Raw genomic sequence first — 27,900 nt, 5'->3', positions numbered from 1 at the left:
TAATTTTTGCATAACTTTTTATTTAAATAACTAATAAATTTATTAATGATAAATTTGAAATTAGCGTATTAATAATGAAGTAGAATTTATAGAATTAATCATGAGACAGATGAACAAATGAATTTCCCTGAATTAATTGCTTAAATATTTAGTTCTATTCATTTCTACAAGGACCACATTTAGATGATTTTTAGATGAATCTTTAATTTTTAACTAAAAAAAATCAATGATTAATTTTTTTTTTTTTACAATCATATGACATAAATGCTATTTACATAGAATGAAAAATTTATCCTGAAAGTAACATTTCCTAAAATTGCAAACAGAAAGAAAATTTATAAAAACATGAAAAAGTTAATTGGTACAATAATCGCAAAACTATTCTCAGTTTTTTTCACTACTTAAATTAAACACATTTTATATTATGGCATCGAATTTTCCATTTTTGAATATTACAATTCTTATTAATCTATTTATATATAATAGAAAATTTGCTTATTCATTTTTAAGTATGTTCAAACCTTATAATATTTAGAGATTAGAATGAAATTTGTTTCACATATTCCATAGTAATTAGAACGTTTTATCGAGGCATTTAAAACTTTCAACTATTCTTTATAGTTGATGAAATGGGGTAAAAAGTTATCATGTTTTCCCGCCATAACTTCTAAGCAAATCATTGCACAAAAATTACTTTTACACTATCTTAAAATCTGAGACATCAACTTTTCAGTTAGGATAAACTTTATTTATCTAGCTAATTTTCTAATTCATTTTTCTAAAATTTAATTTCGATACATTTTGTAATAATGTTTTTTTTCTGTTGAATATCAAACCTATTTTACTATTTAATTACATCTATCCCTGATGTGCTACTATCAAAGTTGAAAATATTTTCTTCATATACTTTCGATTTGGCTTTTGTTACTCAGCTTATTTTACTTGCGTTTAAATTAAAGATGTTATGTAGTACAGTTTAATATGGGTTTTAAAAGATGTCTTTTACAGTTTTTGCAATAAAATCCTTAATGGTTTCAGCTGGTTTTCATTTTTATTTTAGTACTGTTCATTTCATTATTCTGAGACTACCATTTTTCGACGATTCTATCTCACGAAGGGGTGAGACGCGAAAAGATGAGTACAGTTTCGAAATTCTTCGACATACTTTGACTTTGATTTCTGCCTTATTAGAAACTTCTTCGTTCAATTGTTTTTTTCGCGTGTTGTTTCTGACTGCATTATTTTATTTTAATTCATAATTTAGTATGGATTTCTTGTATGGCTAATTCAAAAGTTGGCTCAATTTTGCTAATTATTTCATGTAATACATTTAGAATAATAATATTTTTAAGTAAAAAAAATCTTTATTAGTATTATTTTTTTAAAATATTAAATTATATAACTATATATTTTAAAAATAATATTTATAATATTTTTAAGACGTCCCACATTTACTTAACTCCTTAAATGAAAAAAAAAAAAATAGAGCAAACTTTGGATTATTCACTGATGTTAATCTCAAATTGTTGTCAAAAAATTAAATGTCATAGTAAAAAAGAAGCATTTTAACATTAAAATAAAAAATCATTACTACTTTGAACAAAAGTAAATTACCAAATTATTAGAACAATAAAGCTTTCATTCATTCATCATAATTTAATGTTTATACATCTTACAGGAAATAAAAACTGCTCTAAAATATTTTATTGTGAATTAGTATCTTTTTCCGATAGCATTGCGAATTACCTGAAATATTTGCGCCTCATAAATCCTCGAATAATCCGAGTTTACTTTATTGTTAAATGTAAGCTTCTCCTTCTTTCATTTTTCCTCTCTATTTTAGCGACAGGTTTTAGAATCCGTTGGCAAACAATAATTTAAAATTTTAATGAGCCAAATTAGCATGTCATAAGTATTATTTTACTGGTTTTTAACTTGAGAGTATTGAATAAAATTCCGTTTGGATATATATAAAAACTATAATTTGTTTTTCGAAATATATGTTTATTTATAAGCGCATTGTCATTACCATGCTGACTTTGCATTTTACTCTGTAAAAATTATTTGCTTAAGGGTTATTTAAACTTTGTAATTGCTGGATTTTGTGTTTAGCAGTGTTGATATTAAAACCTCTAATTGTTACAATCCTTCTCATACCGAATTCATTCATCTTTATTGCTGAAATTTTAGTGAATTGTTAAGCTATTGGTAACCTCTGAGTTTCAAAAAAATTCTATTGTTTATAGACAGTTTCCTGTCCTTCAAACCTTGAAAAGTTTATTTTTTAAATTACATTAAGTTTTCATAGAATAGCCAAAACATTTTAATCGAAACAAAAATTAAACAAAAAGTTCCTATGGCTTGAAAACTTTAGGATATTCTCTATTTCTTGAAAAGAAAAACAGATTCCTTCCTAAAAAATGATCACAGAGTCAGATCACTCTTTAAAAGAATTACTTATCACTTATTACTAGAAACTCTCTCTTCAAAATATGCACCAAACTTAGCAAAATAGCGAGTACTAAGAAACTCTAGGGTTTATTCTTTATATTTTATCCCTAACTTTATGCTTAAAAGTAAAAGAATTAACATCAGGTGCATTTACTCGGATGGTTATTACCTCGATCTTACTAAATAAATTTTGAACACAACGACAGACCTTATTGATTCTCCAAATTAGGCATTGACTTTTACTGCGTTTTCTTGAACTGTTCATATACTATTTTTCATGCATTCAAATCCTAAAAAATGGGCATAAGGAGTAGAAAAAGCCTTTTAGTAATATAAAAATAACAACGTCAGTTGACATTTTCTCCTTTCCCTCAGCAAATTCTTGTTCGATAATTGAAGAGTTTTGAAGCTTATTAATTTTAATTTGTAAGCACTAAAAGACTGTTTTTTTTTTAAATAGTCCCGTAGACACACTTTTTAAAGAAAGAAACTATCAAGTATCTCATTCAAAGTTTCCTTAAGTTCTTTTCTCCTGATATTGAAAATCCTTAAAGTTAAAAATTAATGTTTTAAAAACACTATTAAAGGGTGTCCCAAAATTAACATAAGGTTTGAATTTTGGCATCATTTTACAGCAAAATGTTGTCAACCCTATTAAAAACCTTTTGACAGCTGATAATTTAGGGTTAGTAAAAATGCTTTACACGATAGAACAGCGTGTTTCCATTGTTCAAAAATATTTTTAAAAAAATTATGAAAATCTGATGCTCACAGATCGAAAATTTGAGAATTGGACCCCCAAAATCGTGTGATTTAACATCTATAGATTTCTTTTTATGGGGTTATTTGAAGTAAAAGGTCTATGCCTACAAATCCACAAGCACGGTCATGTTGAAGTAGGACATTCAATGTTGTATCAACGAAATTCAGTCACATTTATGCAAAACGGTTATGAAAATTTCGACAAAAGAGTGCGTATTTTCATTGCGGAGTCCATTTGCCCTAGTGTCCTTCCATATGTAACCCTATCCTGTACATTTTACGGTTCAATAAAAATATAACACTTTAAAGAAAAACAATTTTGTTTTTTTATTTAATTCCAATCTTTTATTAACGCGTTTTTCTACTGTGTGGGCCTTTTTTTACTAACCCTAAACTTTCAGCTGTCAAATCGTTTTTTAAAGAGTTGATAACATTTTACTGCACAAAGGAAGGCAAATTCAAATCTTGCGTTAATTTTCAGACATGGTTTTTGTATTTTTTCAGACATGACATGAAACTCCATGTTTCTCCCATGCCCAGTTATATCTTCACATTTTAGAAGGAGGATACAAATAAACTTTTACATAAAACGTCAAATGTTCATATAAAATTGTTTTTTATCCGGATTCTTAGAATAGTAAATAGTTAAGTCTGAGATTATAACTATTTACTTCTGATGGAGTAAGTATAAAAATTCACTACTTAGAAGTGTGTTTGTTTTGCTTTTTCTTACATATACATAGAGCAAATAGATGCTGACTGAGAAACACTTTCAGTGGCTATTTATAACATACAAATATGCATTCATTATTTAATTAATATATATTATATTTAAACGAAAGGGTAAAATATGCGCAAAATTAATCTCAAGAAAAAAAATCTTTTATAGTAATAAAAATGAATTGCTTAGCAAGATTATTTAAATAATATTTTATACTAAAATATTCGAAATAATCCAGTATTCAACTGGAATAAAACTACATTTAGCAACTGAAATTGGATTAGATAATAAATTTTACTTCTTACGTATGTTTTCATATCAATTACATTATTCCTCAGGATAAGAATAACCTGTAATTAAATATTGTGCCAATAAATATTAAGTGTGAATTTTTCCACACCTTTATAATTACATTTATTTGTTATTAAAAACGTTCTACGTACTATTAACCGCGCTCCTAATTAAAAAAGTAATCGTGTACTTCACTTCAGAATTTAATTTTTCATAGATTCATTTTTTTCTCCTTGATCGTCATAGAGCATTTGCCAAAAAGTGCGTTTCAAATTTATACATGTATATATTATCTTTCTTTCTTTAGTTAATCTTCTTTAGTTAGGAAGCACATTTTTCATATTATTGCTTTGTATGCTCTTTATTTAACTAAGAAATTGGTAGAAGAATTAGCGCTTTGCTTTTCTAATAAGAAAGGCATTTTATTTTTATTTTCCACTGGCACTTCCACATTTCAAAACACCGTAGTTTTATATTCTTTTTATATGAACATTCATAACAAATATTTCTCAAAGTGTGCATTTAAGATTATACAAACGATCCAATTTCATTTATTTCTTGAAGTTGCTTCATTAGGAAGCAAATTTTGATACATATATATATTTTTTAACTCAGATGTTGGTAGAAAAATGGAGGAGAGAGAGTGGCATGATAGATGAATAATTTCGTGCAAAGGACGCATAACATATGAATTCTTCTTTTTCCTGAATACTTCTACAGATTCGGAAGGATGCCATGTAAATGTGGGGAAATAGGCTCTGTTCAGCACTACGTAACAGAATGTGTGAAGCTCAATGAAATCAGGGGAAGACTCATAATGGATAGTCATAATTTTTACAAAATGTTACAATACCCTGAATATTTAAAAACATTAAAAAATGATGGAAAAGATTTCTAGCCTTTTATCAACAGTCAGAAGATTCTTTGAACTTTTGTTGGTCGTTGTGCTCTTACGCAGAAGGTGGTAGTTAATAAGCATAACAAGCAGTCACAACAATCCCTATTTACATGGTTTACTTCAGTGATAACGGAGGGGCCGGCTGTAATACAAAAATGAATATTTTTGAGGGAGGATATGCTTCTTTTTATAATGACTGATAAAGAATAGTATAATGGATCGCAAACTATTTCTTATAAACAATAAAAACTCAAAAACATTTTTTATTATTTAAACAAAATCCAAATTTTTAGAATAAACAAATACAATCTTCTTTTTTAGTAATAAAATCGGTGATTAATTATTAAAAAATTAAGAAATAAAAATTTAACGTCAATTATATGCATGGCGAGCATTAATTCTTTTAAATTCCAGATATTGTCCGTCAATATCATAATTATAAACATCTGTATTTATTTAAACAATACGAGTTTATTCTAAAACATGTAATCTTTCAAATGATTAAAGAATACCAACATTTTTTTTTGATTACTAGGAACGATGAAGTTAAAGATACTTCAATAGTAGCAAGAAAACAATGACAATCAATATGAAATTTTGGTAAAACACAGTATATACATAAATGAATATCCCAGATTAGTAGGATAATTAAAAAACAAAAACAAAGTGAAAATTTGTTGATAGAAATGAAAAATAACAGTTGAAAGTTTAAATTCAATTCAGTTTTTAATATTCAGGGTGAACCCTTATAAATATACGATGGATATCAAAGTGGTACGATAATTCATCTCACAATTTTAAGCGTGCTAAAATAGTGCTTTGAAAGTCACATCAATTAGTACTAAAGGAATAAAAAATCTCATACTGCAAAGTTGAAATATTTATTTATATATACTTTATATTTTGCATTTACCAGACTAAAAATATCGAAACACATTATAATATAGTTTCATGTGTTACAAAAATTTATTCATAATTAAAATCTGTTTTAAATTAAATTATTCTATTAACGGATTAAAAAGTTAAAAAATTATTTAAATATGAAAATTACTGACTTTTTTTGTTAAGTGCAGTTTGGTGCAGCAGCTTCCTTTTATTCCTATACCAAAACACATAAGTTAATTTATACAATGTTGCAATGTAAATAATTATTTAAATTTTCATTTTACATTTCCGACATACTTCAAAATGAGATATGGCCTTATGTTTTATAAAAGTGAGATATTATTCCGATGTCATGGTTAGATAAAATTTCTCAGCACAGCCTTTCAGTGTTTCAGAAAATGATTAAGAACCCGATATCCATTTCCACTTGATTTGTTTTTATATGAATTTGTTCTTATTTTCAATTCCACAAGAACAGCGTTTAAAAATAAAACAAGTAAATAATTTTTTAAGGATTTTTTACCTCTCTATGCATTCTCCAGTCAGCTTACGAAATTTAATTTCATTCTGATCATTAGTTTTAGAAGGAACCAAACAGGCAAACTTATTATTTGGTTACTCTGTATATTTTATTATGCCAATTTTGGAATTAATTGGAGTTAACACAAAAATAACAAAAGATAAACAATTCATTGCACACCACTGTTCTTTATGAGTTCCTCAAAATTCTGATTATGTAATTAATCACTTTTATGCTGATTGGGATTATCGCTTTACTCCTAATAAATATTTACATATAAAATTGTCTATCAACAGAAAATAATTTTATGAATAAGTATTGTTGAAAGAATCATTTACTGCCTTTTCATAATATTACTAGGAAATAAAATTGATTCTCGAAGTAACATATAACTGAATTTAATTTTAGTGGCATCTTAAATTATATATTGGGTTATGGGACACCTATGGTAAGTAAATTTCTCTTACATCATCACATCTTCTGTTTAAAAATGTAACAACTTTTTCCAAATTGTTTCTTAACAATTTTCTGTTATAATTTTAAGCAGCCCATTTATAGATGACGATGGATATGTTCAAAAGCATCCAGTGTCGAATAAAATAAATTTTTATTAAAAAATAATTAATTTTTTGATAAAATAAATTTTTATTAAAAAATAATTAATTTTTTGATAAAATAAATTTTTATTAAAAAATAATTAATTTTTTGATAAAATAAATTTTTATTAAAAAATAATTAATTTTTAATGAAATAAATTTTTATTAAAAAGCAATTAATTTTTTTATTAAAAATTGTTAAATAAGTTCAAACTGAATAAGTACAAATTTGAGAAAAGTTATTTTTGATCAATTTGCAAAAGGAAATCATAATTGTATTACGCCATCTTTTAAATGCTTGTATCGTTTAAAATATGGCAAAATCTAGGGTGGTGTATTTTCATCGGGCTACTACTGCAACTGTAAAATAAAATCATATCATCAGTGCTCTCTTGGTAAGTCTGTAAGAAACTGATATTTTAAAATGTTAATTTTTTCAGAAAGCTGGACATGGACTGCAATAAATAATTATATGAACTAAATAATGAATAATTTGATTTTTTAACAATATAAAAATTAAAAATGGAGGCATGATTTCATCATTAATATTAAGAATGCTTTAAATTTGTCTCAAAGAAGAATTCATTTTTTTGTAATGAAATATGCAACATAATTTTTAAAACAAATATATCTATAAATATTAAAAAATTATCTCTACTAATATTAAAGAAGGATTTGTGTGCCTTTCTTCTTCTTCTTGTGTGCAAGTTATCTATTTAGAATCTAGTCTAAATTGTAATTGCTGGGATTCTGATTTAGGAGCAGTTAACAATAAAATTAATAATTATTTCACCTAAATATGCTTTATTTTTTCTCTTATAGAATTCATCCCATTAATTTCCCCTTTACGACGAATCTTTAGCCATCGTCAAATAACTGATGACCTTCCATTTCCAAAAAACAATATTGTTACTGATAGGCATTCTCTCTCTCCTTCAAGGCTTGGGAATTTTATCTTTCAAATCACCGCAATTTATTTATTGAATAGATAATTAGAGCAAATTTAAACCAAATATATTATGGAGCCTTGAAATCATTCATTCTCAAATTACTTATTGAATTGCACTTGTACGGTGTTAAAAATTACCTCCATCTCAACGCTCTAGCCATCACTGTAGAATTCGTGAGATTGAATCTATTCTAGAATTTGAAAGTTATTATTTGATTTTAGAATAGTAAAGTGATTTTATTTGCTGTGAAAGATGAATTTGAAAGATGAAAAGATGAAAATGAAGGATATTACGCATAAAGGATGGAGGTAGGTTTCTCAAAACTGCAAAGTGCTTCAGAATGCTCATTTAGAGTATCGAAATCCGAAATTCTTTTACCACTAAGCTAATAATTGGCTGTTTAAATAAATTTTTGAATTCCAAAGATACTAAATCATCGAAAATTTAGTATCAATAAATATTTATTTTCGTCTGTTAGATGAAAAGGATGAAAGGTTTTCTGACTGGAATGCTCAATTTAAAGTAATTGCACATGTGCTCTTTAAAAAAATCATGGTATGGGATTAAATTTTAGCTTATGCGTGATTTTTCAATCAGCATAGTTAAAAATTGAACATGCATTTGTTTATTTTGCACCCTTTCTTTATTCGATGTATAATTTGTCATCGGAATCAGAACAGTAATAATATTTAAGGATTTGTTATCTTTATTTTAAGAAGAATTATTTAATGTTTTGAATATACAGGGTGTTTATAAAGTCCCGGACCCATTTTGATGTTTAATAACTCATAAAATAATGAAGATATAAACAAACTTATGGAATTTATTGATGGAACAATTCATATATTTTCCTTTTCAGGTTTGAATATTTTTACTTTTGTAAATATCGTCTGCGCGTGTGGTTAATTTCAGATAACTTCATTTTCCAGTCTAAATATCTGTACTTTTCTAAATATCGTCTGCTTATTAACTGCATTTTTCTCTTTTTTGTTTTTGGCAACTATTGCAATGTTATGTTTACTTTTGATGTGTTTGTTCTATGTAGTACTTTTGTATGTGACGTTTTATTCGAGCCGATATTAAGGAGAATGCATACACCACAAGAGAAAGCACAGATTTTATGGTGGTTCATAGAAACGAAATCGATAGTGCAAGTACAGAGAAATTTCAGAAGAATTTACCAAAAAGATCCTCCATCCAAAAACAGCATCTTGTGGTGGAAAAAGAATTTTCTAGAAATTGGAAGTATCGCAGATAAGAAACGTTCCGGACGTCCTTGCACAAGTGATTTTCATGTTGAGCGAGTCAGAGAGACATTTTTACACAATTCTAGAATATCTGTGAGATCAGCGGCAACAGAATTGGATATGCCAATTTCGAGACGGTGTACAAAGTTATTAAGAAAAAATTAAGACTGCATGCATACAAAGTTCAAATTATTCAAGTTTTGGAACCGAACGATAGGCCTAGGAAGATGGCCTTTGCAACAGATATGCTAAGAAGGATAGAAGATGCTGCTGATTTTCTGAAGCGCATAATGTTCTCCGATGAAGCATCCTTTCATGTTTCTGGCATTGTTAATCGCTATAATGTGCGCATATGCCCCCATGAATACCGTGAGGCACAAAGGGATTCACCAAAGGTTAATGTGTGGTGCGGACTTATGCACGACCGAATCATTGGGCCTTTCTTTTTTACAGAAAAGACAGTCTCATCAGTCGTATACTTAGACATGTTGGGAAATTTCGTATTTCCACAACTAGAAGAGCTTCAGCCACATGTCTTTTTGCAACAAGATGGTGCGCCACCTCATTGGGGTACCATCGTTCGTACTTCTTTGAATGATCATTTTCCAGGAAGATGGATTGGGCGAGGAATTACTTGGCCACCCAGATTACCTGACATAACGCCGCTGGACTTTTTCCTTTGGGGGTTTGTAAAAGACAACGTTTTCAGGAGGAGAGTGTCGAACATTGATGACCTAAAAGCCAAAATTACAACCGCAATAGGCTCTGTGGATGACGACATGCTTGCCGCTACCTGGCGTGAAATTGACTATCGACTTGATATTCTCCGGGCGACGAAGGGGACACACGTGGAAGTTCATTGACAAGGGTCATGAAACTTTTTGAGTCTATTTAACCATTTATGTTATTAATTTTAATCTATCTTTATTATTTTATGAGTTATTAAACATCAAAATGGGTCCGGGACTAAATAAACACCCTGTATATATATCATTTGTTTTGTACATTGCAGTAGAAGTTCAAAAATTACTTTTTGGTATTTAAATGAAACCCGAAAAAAATTTTAGTTACTTTAATGGTTATGTAGAACTTTGAGAAAAAGTTATTAATTTAGAGCTTCTTTTTAATTTCTATGAAAAGTTCTGATCCGATGAGAAAAAATTATGGGTTGCTTCAAAGAAATATTACGAGGAAGAAATTCTGCAGTGTGTTAAGATGAAATAATGTATAGTACATTCATTAGAGGAGGCAAAGAATATAGTGAAATGAAAATTTCATTTTTTTTTTCTTTCAACCTAAAATAGCCTAATCAAAGAGAGTAAAAAAAAACTTAAGCGATCAAAGAAAATGTTTAATAAATTATAAAAACTGGTTAAATTTATTTTTCTTATTAAATTTTATTTAATTATAGCCAATAATTTAGGCTGTCACTAAATACAAGTTTGTAATTTCATGAGGTAGTGATCATTTTTTGAGAATGGTAAATGGGAGATGTTATATTATCTGGTGAGTAGCTTCGACTTAAAAGCTAGAAGTTTCCAAACCCTCCCTCAAATGGAACATTAATAGAAATCGAAGATTCTAGACTAAAGATTTGCTTCAAAATAAATGTTAAGGCTCTCCTCACAACACTGGCGATATCGCGCTTTGATGATGGGATTGAAAACTTGCCTATTTTTATAACATATATTCACTTTATTGTGTCTGAAAATGATTATGTTTGCACATAACTTTTGATAATAAATTAAATTTGTTCGATAATTTCGTCTTATTTATGATACATCAGAGATTGAAAAAAAAGGTACTCGTTTATTTGAATTCCATTAGATTCTTATTCGTATGCATTGCCGACGTCTTTCCGCGTGTCTTCCCCTTGATCTGGGAGTCCTGAGTTCGAGTCCCGGTTCGAGCATGGTTGTTCTTCATCTGTTCTATCTGTGAGATGTGTGAATGTGCCCCCCTTTAAAAAAGCGTTGTGCAGGCGAATGTGATGCGTGAGTAGCTAAGACGTACTCTTGGCGCTACTAAAACAAGAGATGCTCCCTTGGCTCAAAATCGCTGAGTTTATTATCAAGCTTGTCCATGGCAAGTGCCATTAGAAACACCAACATCATATATATTTCAAGTAAATCGAAGAAAAGTATAAAGACTTGATTTCTATATTACATGATGTCAGAAAGTGAATGACAAACAGTATATGAAGACATTTGTGAGATTAGTTATAGAAATCATAACAAATGGCAATTTTCTTTATATAGTCTTTCTCAATGTGTGGATTTTTGTACAAAAATAATGCTGATTTGTAATTGATTACATACATTCAGAAAAAATTTGTTTCCTGAATTTATGTACATTTTAAAATAATATTGTAGTTCTAATTCTCTCATATCACTCTAATAAATGAAAATGCTTATTAAATACTATTTCAAAATGAAAACATTAAAATAAAAATTTATATTATTTTAAAAATAATTTTATTTAACCCTAGGTAGTTCCTGAATGATAGACATTATTAATTATACTGCAAAGCATTTTCATTTCTACCAATCATTATCTTAAAACCTTTAAAAAAGTTTTCGTAAAATAAAGAGAAAAAAAATATTTTATTTCATAGCGAAAATTTTTTGTACAATTTCTTAAAAATACTTTATGACAGATTCAAAATATCTTAAGAAAAATCCTACAGTTACAGATTATGCTTGAAAATTACCAAGAAGAATGTTTACTTAATTAATTTACATTGAAAAAACCCATCTTAAAAGAGGTGATATTTTAAATTCAATATAAACTAATAATGTTTCAAGTTTACTATGAGTTCTTTATTAACATTATCATAATGCTTAGAAAACCACTTTAGCACCCAACCCATGGGCAACTGGGATGGAAACTGGATAAGCGTACAATGGTTCAACTACTGGAGGTTGGTGGGAAATCACTTGGACAGCAGCAGGATTTTGGTTGGCAGTACCTGGCTCGTTGGTCTTCACCTGAGCTCTGAATCCGGCGTGGTCAGCAACATAGTTCACCTGACGGGCAATTCCTCTTGCGTCTGTGAAGCCGTAGTTTCCCACTACAGCCCCGAGACCGTTGCCAGTTTCATGCCTGTGCTGTTCACTAAAATGATCCTTAACAGAGTATCCGAAATTGTAAGGTTGAGGATTATGAGGATGGAGAATCTGAAAGGTTAAAAAATAACACACACATAAAGTTGAATCCAAATACTAGAATGAAATGGTAGAATATATAGAAAGAATATCATTGGAATATTGCTCCTAATGATATCCCTTTATTTATATCATTAGGATAAGTATCCTAAAAAAACAACAAACATAATTATATTCAATTTTAAATTTTACCTGCGTGTTTTCCTTTGAAGGTGTATTATAATTGTTAAAACGGCACTTGATAAAGTCATAAGTATCCTCAGCCTATTATAATTTTTTGTATATTAAAAATAATATATTAATGTAATAAAGCTGATTGTAAGCATGGGAATATTAAATACTAGCCCCAGATTATAAAAAAAAATTAAAATTCCTAATCCTCTAAAATTACTTTGATAATAGTAATTTCTTTAATTATTTATAATTGGAATCGGATATTATAAATCAAATCAATCTCAATATTTATGTAGGAAGCTTATCCATAATTAACTTTTAGGAATTTCTAAACGCATAGTCGTAATAATCGATGTAAATTTTTTTTGTTCTTTAATTAATTCATTTAGTTGCAAAATTAGAAATTATCGCTTCATTTGATAGACTGTAATCATTCTTAGCACCATTTAATGCTCAAGGTAATAATTCAATTTAATCTAATTTTCACATTCTGGGAATTTCATACAAAGTTGATATGAGAAATTGCCTCTTTGTACGATCCACAACCATTATTTTGTAACTCTGAGATATCCACTACTTTGTAGTAAGTAATTTTATTTCATTTTTTACAACCAAATTTTATACTCACAGGTGCAGAAGGCTTGGCATATGCCAGGACAATGCAAGAGAGGACGACTAGAAGAAACATCTGAAATGTACATGTATTAAGATTAATTACATGTATTAAGAAATTATTATTAGTATTAAGATTAATTACATATATTAAGAAATTATTATTAGTATTAAGATTAATTACATATATTAAGAAATTATTATTAGTATTAAGATTAATTACATATATTAAGAAATTATTACATGTAAGAAAATGCTGGTTATATTGTATATTTATATATTTATTTTAGACATATATTAGGTCTTTAAAAATATGTCATCTCTTGTACTCGTACAATGTATGAAAATATACATGGTAAATATTTATCAGATGTATGATTTTAAAGGACATTATATTACCTTGGATTTTTATATCTTAACTTATTAGAAGGGAAAAAAATTAATTTATAAAAGACCTTCCCTTAAATTGAAAAAATTATTTAATTTATTTAAGGGATTTTGCATAAATTTTGTCTCCGATCATTTGCTTTGTGATTATAATAATTAACATGATTATAATTTTTTATATTTTCATATATGAGTGAGTTAATTCTATTTTTTATTTTAATGTAATCTGTTTGAGAATTCAATTTAATTTTTGAACTAATAGACCTTTTTTCTTTGAAAACTGTTTTGAATTTTTTTTATATATATTAATTTAAGATCACATAATTTATTAAAATAGACCAATTAATTATTCATTTTGCGGAATTATTAATCCCTTTTTATCAATAACATAAATTTCAAGATTTTTCTTCTTATTATATTAATTTACATATTTAATACAAAACTTTTTGAAGGTTCTTTTTTTAATTTTAAAGTTTACGGCTTTTTTTTTTTTTTGCAATTCCTTTTAAAGAAGTTATGTTAAGAGACGAAATTAACCTTACTTTTATAGAAAATATTTGCTATAAAAACAACTTTTATAAAATAGTTTTTTTCAATTTTAGTAAATATAACATTTCTGTTAAATTGGTCGAAGTATCATTAAATAAAATTTTGATACAATTTTAATTCAATAAATATATTTGCAGTATCATTTTCAAAAATATTTTAGAAGTTTGAAATCTAATATGTTTTATATAATTTTATCAAAGAAACGAATATTTATATAAATATGCATTACATGATTTAAATTTATGACAATGTTTTTATCATACAATTATTGCTGAAATTCCATGATTTTAAAATTATTATACCTTAACGTTAGTTATTATCAAGAGATGTATAGAAATAATTTTACTGAATAGTTTTGAAGAACTTACCTTTGTAGGAATGCAATATTCTCTTCACCAAGAAAATATTAAATATGCCTGACAAAAGCTTGGTAAATTCCTTTTATACTCGTTCCAAATCGCAGCAGTTAATTTGCATTTTGTCTGACGTAATTAAATTATTTTACAATTTAAATTTCCGACATATTTCAAAATCAAATGTGGAGTAACGTTTCTAAAGAGTGTGAAAATATTCTGATGTCATTGATAGATAAAAGGATCTAGCACTACTATTCACTCTGTCAGTGAATGATTCAAGTGTAGATATTTATTTCCAAAAGTTTTGCTTTCATATGATTTTTAATTTGTACCTTTTTTTAATTACAAAAAGATGTTCTGAAGATCGAAATCTAATTTAAGCTAATTTAAAATTAGCTTATATTAGATTAAGATTGATATTCAGGACTACAATATCTATTGAATATTATTTTGTGACCATCTGAGTAAAATTTTAGAAATTAATAAATGTGTTTTATTTTTTATATTTGATTGTCTATCAATATGGTCTCACTACCCAAACTTACTCCAGAGTTCCAAGCTCTGATATAATTTCTACATATTTTATTGAAATTGTAAAATTTTATATGAATGTCTTTGTATTTCATTTTCTATTGAACAGATTCCATTACTTATTTTAATAATTTTATGATAAATAAAAATATTAAAATAAATAAAATATTAAAAATATAAAATAAAGTATTAAAATTAAAAATTTATTTTAATATTTTATGATAAAATTTCAACATGAAGCCAAAGCCTTTAAAATGTTTCAATCTGAATCTGGATCGAATAAAACAAATATTTATCTATCTATATAACTGTATTACACACGCACGCACTCACACACGGATACGCACACACAAATATATATGTATGTATGTGTGGTGTTATTGCTACTATAAATTTAAGATTAAAATTTAAAAAAAAAATTCATGATCTTAAAAAAGTATCATTATTTGATGTTTTGTGTCAAATGTGAACTTATAATCCTTTAAATTCATTTACTTTGTAGTGTATTTTAAATGCAGACTGCTAACAAGATTTGGCACAATATATGTGCTTTCCAAATCTATTTAAACTTTATTTTTATTCTTGAAAATATTTTAAAATTAGTTTGAATAAGCAGCTACAATTCAAGATAATTAACTGTTCCCTAAGTATCATTAAATAGTTTATGCTTGATTAAATAATAAAGCAAATTTATGCTGATAAGGGAATTTTGTTTTCATAATACTACATAAACATTAAAATGTTCTGCAAACAGTAAATATGATTAAAAATGTATCTTCAAACAGTTATTTACAGCTAGTGAAAGAATATTAAAATAATTCTCTTAAATAACGAAAAGCTGCATTTCATTTTAATGATATCTTAGGAAAAGTAATATCATTGTAAGAATAGTCACAAATAAATAAAATAATTTTAAAGTATTCATTGAAAAAATGTAATATTCTCACTGGCTATTTTGGGAAATTTAATGTTTTAATTTTAGACAATTTTTTTACAATGGAGTGTTAGATGTACCATAATGGCCAATAAAATTGCACCAATTAAAATTTTTTATGAAAAATTAGTTACATTTTTTTAAAACTGAACACACAATATTATTAATTTAAAAATCACTTTCTATCGGTAGTGAAAGGAAATGCATGATTATATTATGCGTTCTTACATCAATCATGTATTTATAAATTGTTTTTGGTAATTTTGTTACCTTTTAAATGCTTAGTCACTACAATATACGCAAAAAAAACCACCATGTTATCTGTAAGAGTTTGGCATAAATGCATGAATATCGTTTTCTAAAATAACAACAGGCTTATTCCGAAAAGAAGGGAACTTGCATAGACTGTAATAACTAAATATACGGTAATGAAGAATTCAATTTTATACTGGTACAAAAATGAAGAAAAAGGGAGGTATAATTTTACCATCAATAAATTTTTCGAACTTATTGGCAGAAATAACTTCGATTCCTTGTCGAATCTACATACTAGTATTTAAAAAAAATGAATAATTGTTAAAAAAGCAAGTGATAAATAGCGAATTAGGGATAGGAGATCAAAAATAGTAACAGACTGTAAAAAAAAATGTAGAGAGTAGGTAAGAGGAATAAACATTGTTGAAATCTGATATTTTTTAATAAAACCAAAATGATATATATATATTTATTAAATTGTTGTTTGTTTCAGAATTTCCTTTCCTGTGTGTTGCGAATTTCACACATTATTAGAAAAATGTCATTGTTAATTAAAATAAAGTTATTCAGCATTAAACACTTTCTGTGTCACAAACTAAAAGGTGTTTTCTTCTTAAGAAATCATCAGTCATTTTTGAATTTTAATAATAATTTTCGGATTCAGTGCTATCCATCATATCCTTATATTTTTCAGGAAAACAAGTAGGAAAAGATTGTCATGAAAAGATAAATTTGCTTCAATTTTTTATTTATTTTTTTCATAATGCAATGAAACCAAAACAAGGACTCGATGAGTCTTGCGATTGAATATATACAGACCAAAACTTAAAAATCTTTTATAACTCTACACTTGCTTCAGATACAGGAGTCATTGTTCATTGAACTTAAAATTATTCGGCCTTAAAATCTTTTTCTGTCTCAGATTTTAATGTGTTTTCTCTTTAAAAAAAACCATTAGTCATTTTTGGTTTTCTTAAAGTTTAGTAAGATTTTTCGGATTCAATGATATCAATCATTGGGTTATACTTTCAGGAAAATAAGTCTGAAAAGACTGTTGTGAAAAAAGAAGTTTGCTTCCATTTTTTTTTATCATAATGCGATGAAACCAAAACAAGGAAATGGTGAATCTTATAGATGAATATGTACAAACCAGAATATTTTGTTAACTCTGCAGTTGCTTCAGTAAAAAATATCAGAATACCTAAATTAAACTGATATTGGCTTTATTGATTTCCAGAATTATGTATTCATTAGTTTATCTCCCCAAACATCATATAAAAAAAGCATTTTTCAAATTTCCTTATCAATTGTTTGCATAATTTCAAGGACAATTTTTCTGGAATAATTAAATTCATAAATGATTTCTCTCGTCTGATTTCATCATGAAAATATATTGTTTTCGATTTTTTTAAACATTTTATGCTTGTTTACTAAAAGAAATGCATATAAAGTAATCCCAGAGATGCCAATCGAAAGTTATTTTTTTGAATTCCATCATATTGATTCAAAACAAGATTTATATTTGAAACATTGACCGGAATTCATCGCATCAATAACGTTTCTGAATAATGAAGGACAAGCTCTGACTATAAATAGGCTTGCAAGAAACATGTTTCATCACATTTTCATCTTCCACAACAAAGCAGTTTGTCTTTAAGAAGATATTAAAAGTAAGTATAACTGAAATTATTTTCTTATTTCTTTCCGAAAATCTGAATTTAAAATTGTATGAATTTCTTATCAAAGACAATAAAATGATGGTAAAAATGAAAATATGTTATGTTCGCTTTTAGATTGTAATTAATTAATTTCAGAAATATTAGATGAAGTTAGATTTGTATGTGAATATAATTAAATTCAGATATATGCCATTCAATAACGTTCAAAATTTGTGTAAAACATATCTTTGGGCTTTCAACAACTAAAACTTTCATGTAGTTACATGTTAGGTTCTAGGAATTCCCTAAAAATGAGTTCCAAACTTTTATTCAGATTTTTCTTTAAATCCCCAAAAAATACAGTGTTTTTCTTGAATAACTATCACACAAAATTTACATTTGAAACTTTTTAAAAGCTTTTCGCTATAAACTATTTTATTCCTAATAATTGCTCGCTAATCTTAATTCATTTTAAAAATAATACAGAAAATATTTTGCAGCAAAAATTTTTCATTGTTTTAGTTATTGCATCTTTTGCTTATTTCCTTTCCTTTACGCAAGTTAAAACATAAATAGTATCATTAAAGATATTTTACCTTTATTTTGACTTTATTATGATTACGATAACCTTTTATTCATCGATTAGCATATCAAGATGAAATTTGCAAAAGTATCACTAAGCAATACTTTCACTTTAAATTTCGGTTGTGAAGGTTTTTTGCAGTGTAAATTCTTCTCTATAATGATGATAAAACGAGATTTTTTAATATATATATCTTCCACTTATTTATTAACGCAAATAAAATAATCATGTAATTATTTATTTTCAGATGTTTCTCTTAACTGTATTAGCTTGCATTTCTCTCAGCCAGGCCAGTCATCTCCTCTATAATGTGAGTATTAAATTTGCACTTCAAAAATATAAATTTCAAAACTATTTTTTTGATGTTTTAAGTTATATACAGTTTAGTTAGAATTGATGGAAATATTCTTAACTTACTTACGGAAAATTGTTTTAAGCTTGTTTATCCAATTACGATTAAAATTATTTCTTATGTTTCTATTTAGTTTAAATAATTTTCGATTTAAGAAAAGTTCTGAATTAACTTTATATAAATATCTTTTAAATTCTTTTCCTATGACAGGAAGTTCAAGATTTAGAGAGCATTATTTGAGGAAATATATATTCGAGTTTATATTAGCCTTTATATTTCTATTTATTATTATATTAAAAAGAGAAACCTTTAATTTGCTGATTCCTAGAAATTTACAATCCATAAGAATATTATTTCGGAAAAATGAATAAATAAATATCTAAAATGTAATGAAAAAATATTGAATACTTCTTAGATTCTAAAATTATTTTCCAAAGAATAACGAATACGTATCATTAATTTTAAATCTTACACAATAGAAATATCAGATGAACCCATTTCAGCGGTGTAAAAAGTACTTGTATTATGTTTATTACTTCTTGTCTAAACGCCACACATATACGCATTTTAAACCAACATCATAAAAGCAAGTTTCAGTAGAAAACTTATAAACTGAAAAAAACTCAGAAACAATATATTGTAATTTTTATTCTAATTAAATACATAGAATTTTATATAAGAAGACAAAAGAAAACCTACCTCATAAGTCAAAAAGAAGAAAAAAAAAGATATTCAACAAAACGTTTATTTTCCCTTTGGAATTATAGGAATATCTTCTCAGAAAATTTTCAAGCAAAAGTTAAGAAAAACCTCTATAATATTTTCCAGGTAGTCTTTATTGAAATAAAAAATATATTAATTTTATTCTATTCTCTGAAAGTTTATGGTCAAAAATAAATTTCCATTTACTACTAAGATAATTATTATCTTCTTATTTCCAGGCTTATCCTTACGCCCGTCCTTATCAAGCTGGATACTACGTCAGAGAGCCTCATCGCCACGAGCACGCTGAAGTAGTTAGAGACCACGGAGGTGCAGTTGCAGGTCGCTACGGTTACCTCGACGCCAGTGGAATTGGACGACAGGTCCATTACGTCGCTGACCACGCCGGGCTTAGGGCTAAAGTACACACCAATGAACCAGCAGTCGTCCGCAACGCACCACTCGCCGCTGGTATTGTCTCTGATGGTCTTCTCGCTCGTGGTGTAGCTGCTGCAGTTCCTTCCTATAATCCAGCCCTCGGTTACGATTATGGATTGAATCCATATGGTTTGGCATACAACAGATTGGGTCTTGGATACGGCTATGGAAGTGCTTTGGGATACACTGGTCTTCTGGGCAGCTATCCAAGTCTCTATGCTTAATTTTTTTAGTTTTTAATCAAAACGAATTTGATTGCATCAATATAAAAATTGATGATTAGTACCTTGAAATTCTGAATCTCATTTTCTTTTTACATTCTAACTTTCTTAAAATGTTTTTTTTTTTTATTTCTTTAGTCATGCCAATTAAAATTTTCTTGCTCTTCTTCAACTTGTACAGTATAATTCCTTATTTTTTTAGATGTAAATAATCTTTGAAAATAGTCATATTATTATTTTCATCTATTTTTGTAATAATTTGAATAATAACAAAATAAATTTGAATTGAATATATACTATTGTATTTTTTTCCATTAATTAAGTCTAAATTGCGGCACATATTAAACCAGCGGAAAATATTATTTTGGGTAGTTACAAACTGTTTCCTTTTACACAAATTTATACTCTCTTAAATTTGATTCAGTAATGCGGGACTAAGGGATAAAAAAAAATAATACTTTATATATATACATTTATGAAATTTGTAGATAGTCATATAAAAGTTTTAAACTTTGAATTTAATAACTTATTAAACTTTGATAACTTGTATGAATTCAAAGCATAAAAATATAAAATAAATAATATAAAAATATATAGTGAATGTGAACAAATGTGAATATATCTTTTTATTAATTATTAAGGTATTCAGGATTTAATAAATATAGGAATTTGTGAAAAAGTGAATTTCATATTAAGCTTAAATATTTTGATTGAAACTTTCTCATTTCTTCTTTTGTATATATACATGTAATGGATTTCGAATCCTGTCGACTAAATAATATGAAAACATTATTTTGGTTGAAACAGAAAGCAGGTTCGAAGACATAGACGAGACGTTGCATTTTTAATTTCGTTTTATTCTCTCTCTACTGGTATGATACAAGAAGACGCAGCGCGACACAAAAGCAGAAGTAAGAAAGAAAGCAAAAAGGGACGAATAAATGATCACTAGTCTTATATAACATAGGATTTCCGGCCAATTCAATAGACATGTTGATCTTTGGCACCTTTTCAAGGGCACCGAAGGGATCACTTTCATTTGAGATGTAGTACTGATGGCGCTTTAATTTTAGAAAGGGATTAATTAATTAAACCGAAAGTGGAATTGGATCACGAAATAAGAAAATATTTTTAGAATGAAGTTGCTATGGGCTAAATTAAGATAAAATTTTGAAAATTAATTAAATTGAAATTAGAATTAAAATATTATTACATACATATATTTTTATTACTCATTAAAAATGTCCTTTTCTTTTATATAGTAAGTTTATCTTATTATGAAACTCAATTTCTATTATATGTAGAATTCAAAGGACACTCAACGAAAAAAATTATAATAGCAAATTATATTAAGTCTTTTACAGTAACTACGTCTTTGAAGTTTTATTCTAAAGCTGTTAAAATAATCGACTAAATCACTAGGCAGATGATCAATCGAATTTATCTGAATTTATTTCTTGTTAATTATATTTTCTGTGTGCCAAAAATAAATGTAACTAATTCTTAAATAAATTCACTCTCATGTGCAGAGAACAATTTACTACATTATTTATGTGAAATGATTAATTATCTTGAAAGTAAGTTATTTTTATGATTATAAAAAGAAAGAAATCATAACTACATGAAAACCATCATTGAGAAACGCACAAAAAATCACTACTTTTCATTTTTTTTTTCATAAATGACATTAGAAAATCTTATCATTTATGTGATAAAATTTAGCATTCTTGAATAATTCAACTGTTTTTAATATAATGTAATATAACATTACACTCAATTTTAATCAACACAAATTTTAATTAAAAATCATAAAATATAAATTGAAATGATATAAAAACGAAAGAAATTAACATGAAAAAATTAATGTCTTTAATAACCATTCGCTTTCCAAAATTATGTCATAGATAAAGCAATTAAATATTCCAATTAATTTTGTATTCAATAAGAATAAAACTCAATTTCAGGAAATGAAAATGAACGAGATAACAAATTTTACATGTTAAAAACCAAATTTTCATTAAAAAAGTAATTATTCTTTATGATAAGAATGACCTAAAATTAAATTTTGTGCCAATAGGGATTAAATTTTCCGTTAAGTTTTTTTATTACATTTATTTTTTATTAAACATAAAACGACTTTTTTAGAAAAAATGAAGCCATGCATATTTCATTATTTTATGCTTCATAAGTTAATCGTTTTTCCTTTGAATAATTATAAAAACGAGGAAGAAAAAAAAATCCCTGAAACATACGTTTATTCTTTACGCATGAGTTCCTTTTTATTCTTTCTTTAAATTAATCTTGTTATCTTAATCTCGTTGTAAAGAAGCACATTTTTATATGTAGGATGAGTCGTTGATAATGTAATAGACACTTTTTAGAGTAACGAAATTTTTTTCCTGGCTCTTCTATAATATGATGCATTACAAATAAATTAAAAACCTAAAAATTATTTATAGTATCTGAATAAAATCAGACTTTTAAGAATAAACAAATATAACATGCTTTTTTTTACAATCAATAATATTAAATATTAATCAATCTCAAATCTCAACTCCAATATTATCCATTGGTGAGCATGAAATCTTTTTACAATATCCCAGACATTATCCATGTCTATTTCTTCAATATAGATATTCATGATTAATATCATAATTCTAAATATCTAAAGTTGTTTAGACAACTTTAGATATTTACAATTATTTTAAATCTTGTAATTCGTCATTTGATTTAAGAAAAACAGCATTATTTTGATTGCAGAGAAAGACACAGATAGCTGTATTTTAATGAAAAGAAAGCCTATCGGTGTCAGATTTACGCAAGATACAGGATATAAGTAGATGAATGTACCTTTTTCACAAGATTATTAAAAGAAAAGAAAACAAAGCTCAGTTAATATCAGAAAAAAAAAGAAAAAAAAAAGAAGAAAATTATTGTTAAATTCAGATAAAATACAAGATATATATAATTGTAATCGAAGTCAATGTCTATAGCGTCGATATAATATCTTTATTAACAACAATATTTGGAGAATGGTAAATGGAAGTGTTTGATGGGGTAAGACAGCTGCTTAAAGTAGAGAAGTTTATAAGACATCCCTTAATTGAAGAAATGAATAGGAAGCCAAAGCTTCTAGAGCTTCAAAGTAATAAGTCACATGTCACATCGTTGCTGACAACTTGGACTCTTGATTTGCTTGAATCGTCTTGACAATTATATCTAAAAGAAGCATTTTTTTTAACAAAAAGGTCATGGTATACTTGCAATGCGTTAAATTCATATTCCCATCGGGATTCATTAATTCCCGGAAAACTATAAAGTATAAAACTATACAAATTTCCATGTGACATGTGATAACAATATTGGTAAACAATTTGTTGAACAAGTTTGTGACAGCTACAGAAAGCATGTCAATTTTCTTTAAAATGTTCATTGTCGATGTGTAGGACTTTATACAGAAAAGATGACTTTCAACGGTTAGCCGTAGATTAAATGAATTCAGAAAAAAAAATCTTGCTTGACTTCTGCACATTTTTAAAAAAAATATTAAAGTTTAATTCTCTTATATAATATTAATCATTGAATATCGTCAATTGGTACAGTTTAGAAATGGGAATAAATCTATTTCTTAAACTGTTACTACAATTTAACAATAATTTTAACAACTGTTCGTTCCCGAATAATCAGTATTATTAATTAAACAGCTTCTGTAAACTCTTGTCTTAAAAGCAATTATAAAGAATAGCGGATTTTGAAATAAATATTATATTCCATTCATAAAATAAAAGACACCAAAAAATGCATGAAAAAGGACTTTTATTTTACAATCAAAATATTCCTATACATTTTCAAATGCTTTGTATCAGAATCTTAATTTTAGAACACTTTTATAGATTAAAAATTATAATTAATATTCACCAAATATGAGGAAGAATGCATACTTAAATACTTAAGCAATTTATATTGGGAAAAAAAAAGATAATATTTTAAATTTGATTTTGACTAATCTCTTTTCTTATTTTCTAGGATTCCTTAATCACAGTGTCATAATTCTTAGAAAACCAATCCAGTACCAAAATCATGGACAACTGGGGCAGAAACTACAGCCACTGGATGAGGAAGAGATTCAACTACTGGAGGTTGATGGGAAATCACGTGGACAGCAGCAGGATTTTGATTGGCAGTACCTGGTTCGTTGGTCCTGACCTGAGCTCTGAATCCGGCGTGGTCGGCAACATAGTTGACCTGACGGGCAATTCCTCTTGCGTCTGTGAAACCATAGTTTCCCACTACAGCCCCGAGACCGTTGCCAGTTTCATGCCTGTGCTGTTCACTAAAGTGATCCTTAACAGAGTATCCGAAATTGTAAGGTTGGGGATTATGAGGATGGAGAATCTGAAATGTTAAGAAAGATAATATTTATTTATTTTGATTTAATAAATAAATATTATGAAATTACCATTTTAAATTAATTAAATTTTTATTAATTAAAAATGTTAAGAAAGATAATATTAAATATAAGTTTTCCTAAATAAATTGGTAAAAAAAGTACATTAGAGTTAAAATATATTTTCATTATATATTTGTTTAAAGTTCAAAATTATTGACTATCATGATATATAAGGAATAAAAATAAATAAGAAAAAGCAAAATAATAGCTAATACAGAAACACACACACACACACACACACACACACACACACACACACACACACACACACACACACACACACACACACACACACACACAAATCAAAATATAAGAATGAAATGGCAAAAAGAAAGAAAAAAAAACTTTGGAATGTTGTTCTTTATAGTGGAAAATGTCCTAATTGTATTCAAAAACATTAAATATCATTATATTACGCCATTTATAGAATATATTCTTTTATTTCTTTGAAGGTATATTATATTTATTAATACGATATTTTCTAATTATTTTTGATTATTAAATATTATACACTAATCAATTAATATCAATTTTATATAGTGAAATATTAACTATCGCTCCCAAAGCATTAAATATTAAGAATTTAAATCTCCTAAATAATTTCAAAAGATCCATATATGGTTGAACTGGTTAATAAATCAATGTCCGAAATATTTGAATTAAAGATATTATACATGAACTCAAAATAATATTCTAATGATATTATAAAAAAATATTTTTTTTTAGTAATGTCAAAAAATAATTACTATTCCTAACTACTGTCTGAATTAGGTATTATCGCTACTGGATATAATTGTTAATCTCAATGTTTCAGTGGGAAGCATATGTACGATTGATCTTCGGGAAATGCTATGAAAGCAGTTGTTTGTACCTTTATTAATTTATTTCATTGCAAAATTAGGAATGAAAAGTTCAGTCGATAGATTGTAATTACTGTAGCACAATTAAATGTACGATGTAATAATTTCCAAATGAGTTTTTCTTGCTATGGTTGTCTTCCTTAAAATTGATTTGAGAGTGCGATTCTGTGAAAGGCCCATAGCCGTTATAATTTATTCTTAAATATCCATAACATCGTTATAAATAGTTTTATTTTATTTTCAAAAATAAAATTATATACTCACTGGTCCAGAAGGCTTGGCATGTGCCAGGACAATGCAAGAGAGGATCACTAGAAGAAACATCTAAAAAACAAAATAATAATCCTTAAATATTTGAAAATAATTCTATTTTTCATATTCATGCAACATTTCATATATACATCAGTTCTTTGAAAATATGATCATTAATACTAATGCAATAAAATACATTGGAAATAATTATCAAATGTATAACTTTAAAAGACGTTAAGCATTACTTGCACTTTAAATCATTATTTAGAATAAAGAAAAATGAAAATATAATTTTCTTAGCTTATCAAAATATCTTAGATTAATTTGAAAGAGGGTTTAGTTTATTCAAATAGAGTGCATAGCAGTCGTTTTATCTGCTCTTTTGCCATAAATTCTAATTAGGTTTAACATTATAACTGTTCTGCATTTCTATATTTGTGGAAAATTAGTTACAGTTTTAAATTAATGTTATCTGCATGAGAATTTAATTTAATTTTTTACTTACTAATTCTTCTTTCTCATGAAAAGAGTTATAATTTTTTTTCTCAATTTTTATTAATTTAAAGTTAAATGATTTATTAAAACAGTACAGCTATTATTTCTTTTTTTGGGAGTTACCAAACAATGTTTATCAATACAACTTAATTATAGACATTTTCTTTAAAATTAATAATTTCCTTATTTAATACGGAAATATTGAATATTTTTTTAATTTTAAAAATAAGCCTTTTAGTGCAATTTTGTTAAATTAATTTATGTGAGAAAAAGAAATGTTTTTATTTTTATATACAAATATTAGTTTTAAAAAAACCGGAAGAATCTTTTTCGAAATTTTATTTTAATTTAATTATGTATTGTAAATTGGATGAATTATCATTTAATTCAATTTTAAAGAAATAAATGAATATACAGAACTACTTTAGAAACATCTTTAAAAGTTACGTTTCGAATTATTTTAACACTGAAAAGAATTTAGATGTTAAAATAAAGAATAATGAATTACATGATGTAAAATCATGATGATGTCTTAATAATACATTCCTTACTGTAATGCAATGAATTTAACATTTTTATAACGTAATGTTTTTCAAATACCAAATGATTTACAGAAAATACTTTATGGCATAGTCTGAAAGGACTTACCTTTGCTAGAATATGATATTTTCTTCACAGAGAAAATATAAAATGATTTTGACAACAGCTTGCTAACTTCCTTTTATACTTATTCTAAAACCCAATACTTATTTTATATTTCGCTATGACTTAATTAAATTATTTAATTTTACATTTTTTCCTTTTCAAGTTACTTTAAAATCAGATATTGACTAACGTTTTCAAAAGAGTGTGATATTATTCTGATGTCATTGATAGATAAAATTGTACAACGCAGCTTTTCAGCGTATCAGAAAACGATTGAAACCACGATATCGATTTGCATCTGATTTACTCTCATATAAATTTGAATTTTTTCCGGTTTTTGACTGCAAAACATTATTTACAAATTATTGAATTTAATTAAAAAGTAAAACATAAATGCATATGGCTTTCATAACTAGATTATTAATTCAAAGTAACATTGAGGAAAATATGTTTTGAATTTTTAAAAAATCAATAAATAATGTATTTTTTATTGTTTTATATTTAAGTGTCTCAATATCTATTTATTACAAAACGTATTGTTTAAGAGTTCCCTCCTCTGACAAAGTTTTTTCATTTATATATATATATATATATATATATATATATATATATATATATATATATATATATATATATATATATATATATATATATATATATATATATATATATATATATATATATATATATATATATATATATATATATATATATATATATATAAGTAACCAATTTTAAGTAAGAAAAAGTTTGAAAACGAAACAAAAACAGTTTCGAAATCGCAACTAAAATTTATAACCTATTTAAACTAAAACCAAAAAAGAACTTCATAGTATTTAGAGAGCGCAATTGCAGCTACTTCTAAAACACAGATGAATTGATACAAAAGTATTAGAATCAAGTTAATAGGAAAAACAAAAAATCAAATAAAAATTAAACCAAAAAAATTATAAAAAATATA

The 27,900-nt window shown here is 26.5% G+C and overlaps 2 protein-coding genes across 2 annotated transcripts; one reads left to right on the top strand and one right to left on the bottom strand.

Moving 5' to 3' along the window:
• Positions 1–17,918: 17,918 nt before the first annotated feature.
• LOC129985358 (adult-specific rigid cuticular protein 15.7-like) lies at positions 17,919–20,377 on the top strand. The gene is made up of 3 exons (XM_056095358.1): positions 17,919–17,953; positions 18,772–18,834; positions 19,818–20,377. The coding sequence occupies exons 2-3, from the start codon at positions 18,772–18,774 to the stop codon at positions 20,238–20,240; spliced, it is 486 nt and encodes a 161-aa protein (XP_055951333.1). The 5' UTR covers positions 17,919–17,953; the 3' UTR covers positions 20,241–20,377.
• Positions 20,378–24,161: 3,784 nt separating this feature from the next.
• Positions 24,162–27,003, bottom strand: LOC129983577 (cuticle protein 10.9-like). The gene is made up of 3 exons (XM_056093108.1): positions 26,943–27,003; positions 25,812–25,871; positions 24,162–24,632 (listed from the first exon to the last, which is right to left on the bottom strand). The coding sequence occupies exons 2-3, from the start codon at positions 25,869–25,871 to the stop codon at positions 24,291–24,293; spliced, it is 402 nt and encodes a 133-aa protein (XP_055949083.1). The 5' UTR covers positions 26,943–27,003; the 3' UTR covers positions 24,162–24,290.
• Positions 27,004–27,900: the final 897 nt, after the last annotated feature.

Source organism: Argiope bruennichi, chromosome 9 (assembly GCF_947563725.1).
Source record: "Argiope bruennichi chromosome 9, qqArgBrue1.1, whole genome shotgun sequence".
In the NCBI taxonomy this organism is placed as follows: Eukaryota; Metazoa; Arthropoda; class Arachnida; order Araneae; family Araneidae; genus Argiope; species Argiope bruennichi.
Note: the sequence above shows the minus strand (reverse complement) of the source record. Positions and strands in the feature narration are given on the sequence as shown.

Bases quoted from the DNA above. Each gene is read 5' to 3' on its own strand.
- LOC129985358 (XM_056095358.1), top strand. From the start codon at position 18,772: ATGTTTCTCTTAACTGTATTAGCTTGCATTTCTCTCAGCCAGGCCAGT. The intron at 18,835-19,817 runs GTGAGTATTAAA...TCTTATTTCCAG, and splicing joins CCAGTCATCTCCTCTATAAT to GCTTATCCTTACGCCCGTCC.
- LOC129983577 (XM_056093108.1), bottom strand. From the start codon at position 25,871: ATGTTTCTTCTAGTGATCCTCTCTTGCATTGTCCTGGCACATGCCAAG. The intron at 24,633-25,811 runs GTGAGTATATAA...TTAACATTTCAG, and splicing joins ATGCCAAGCCTTCTGGACCA to ATTCTCCATCCTCATAATCC.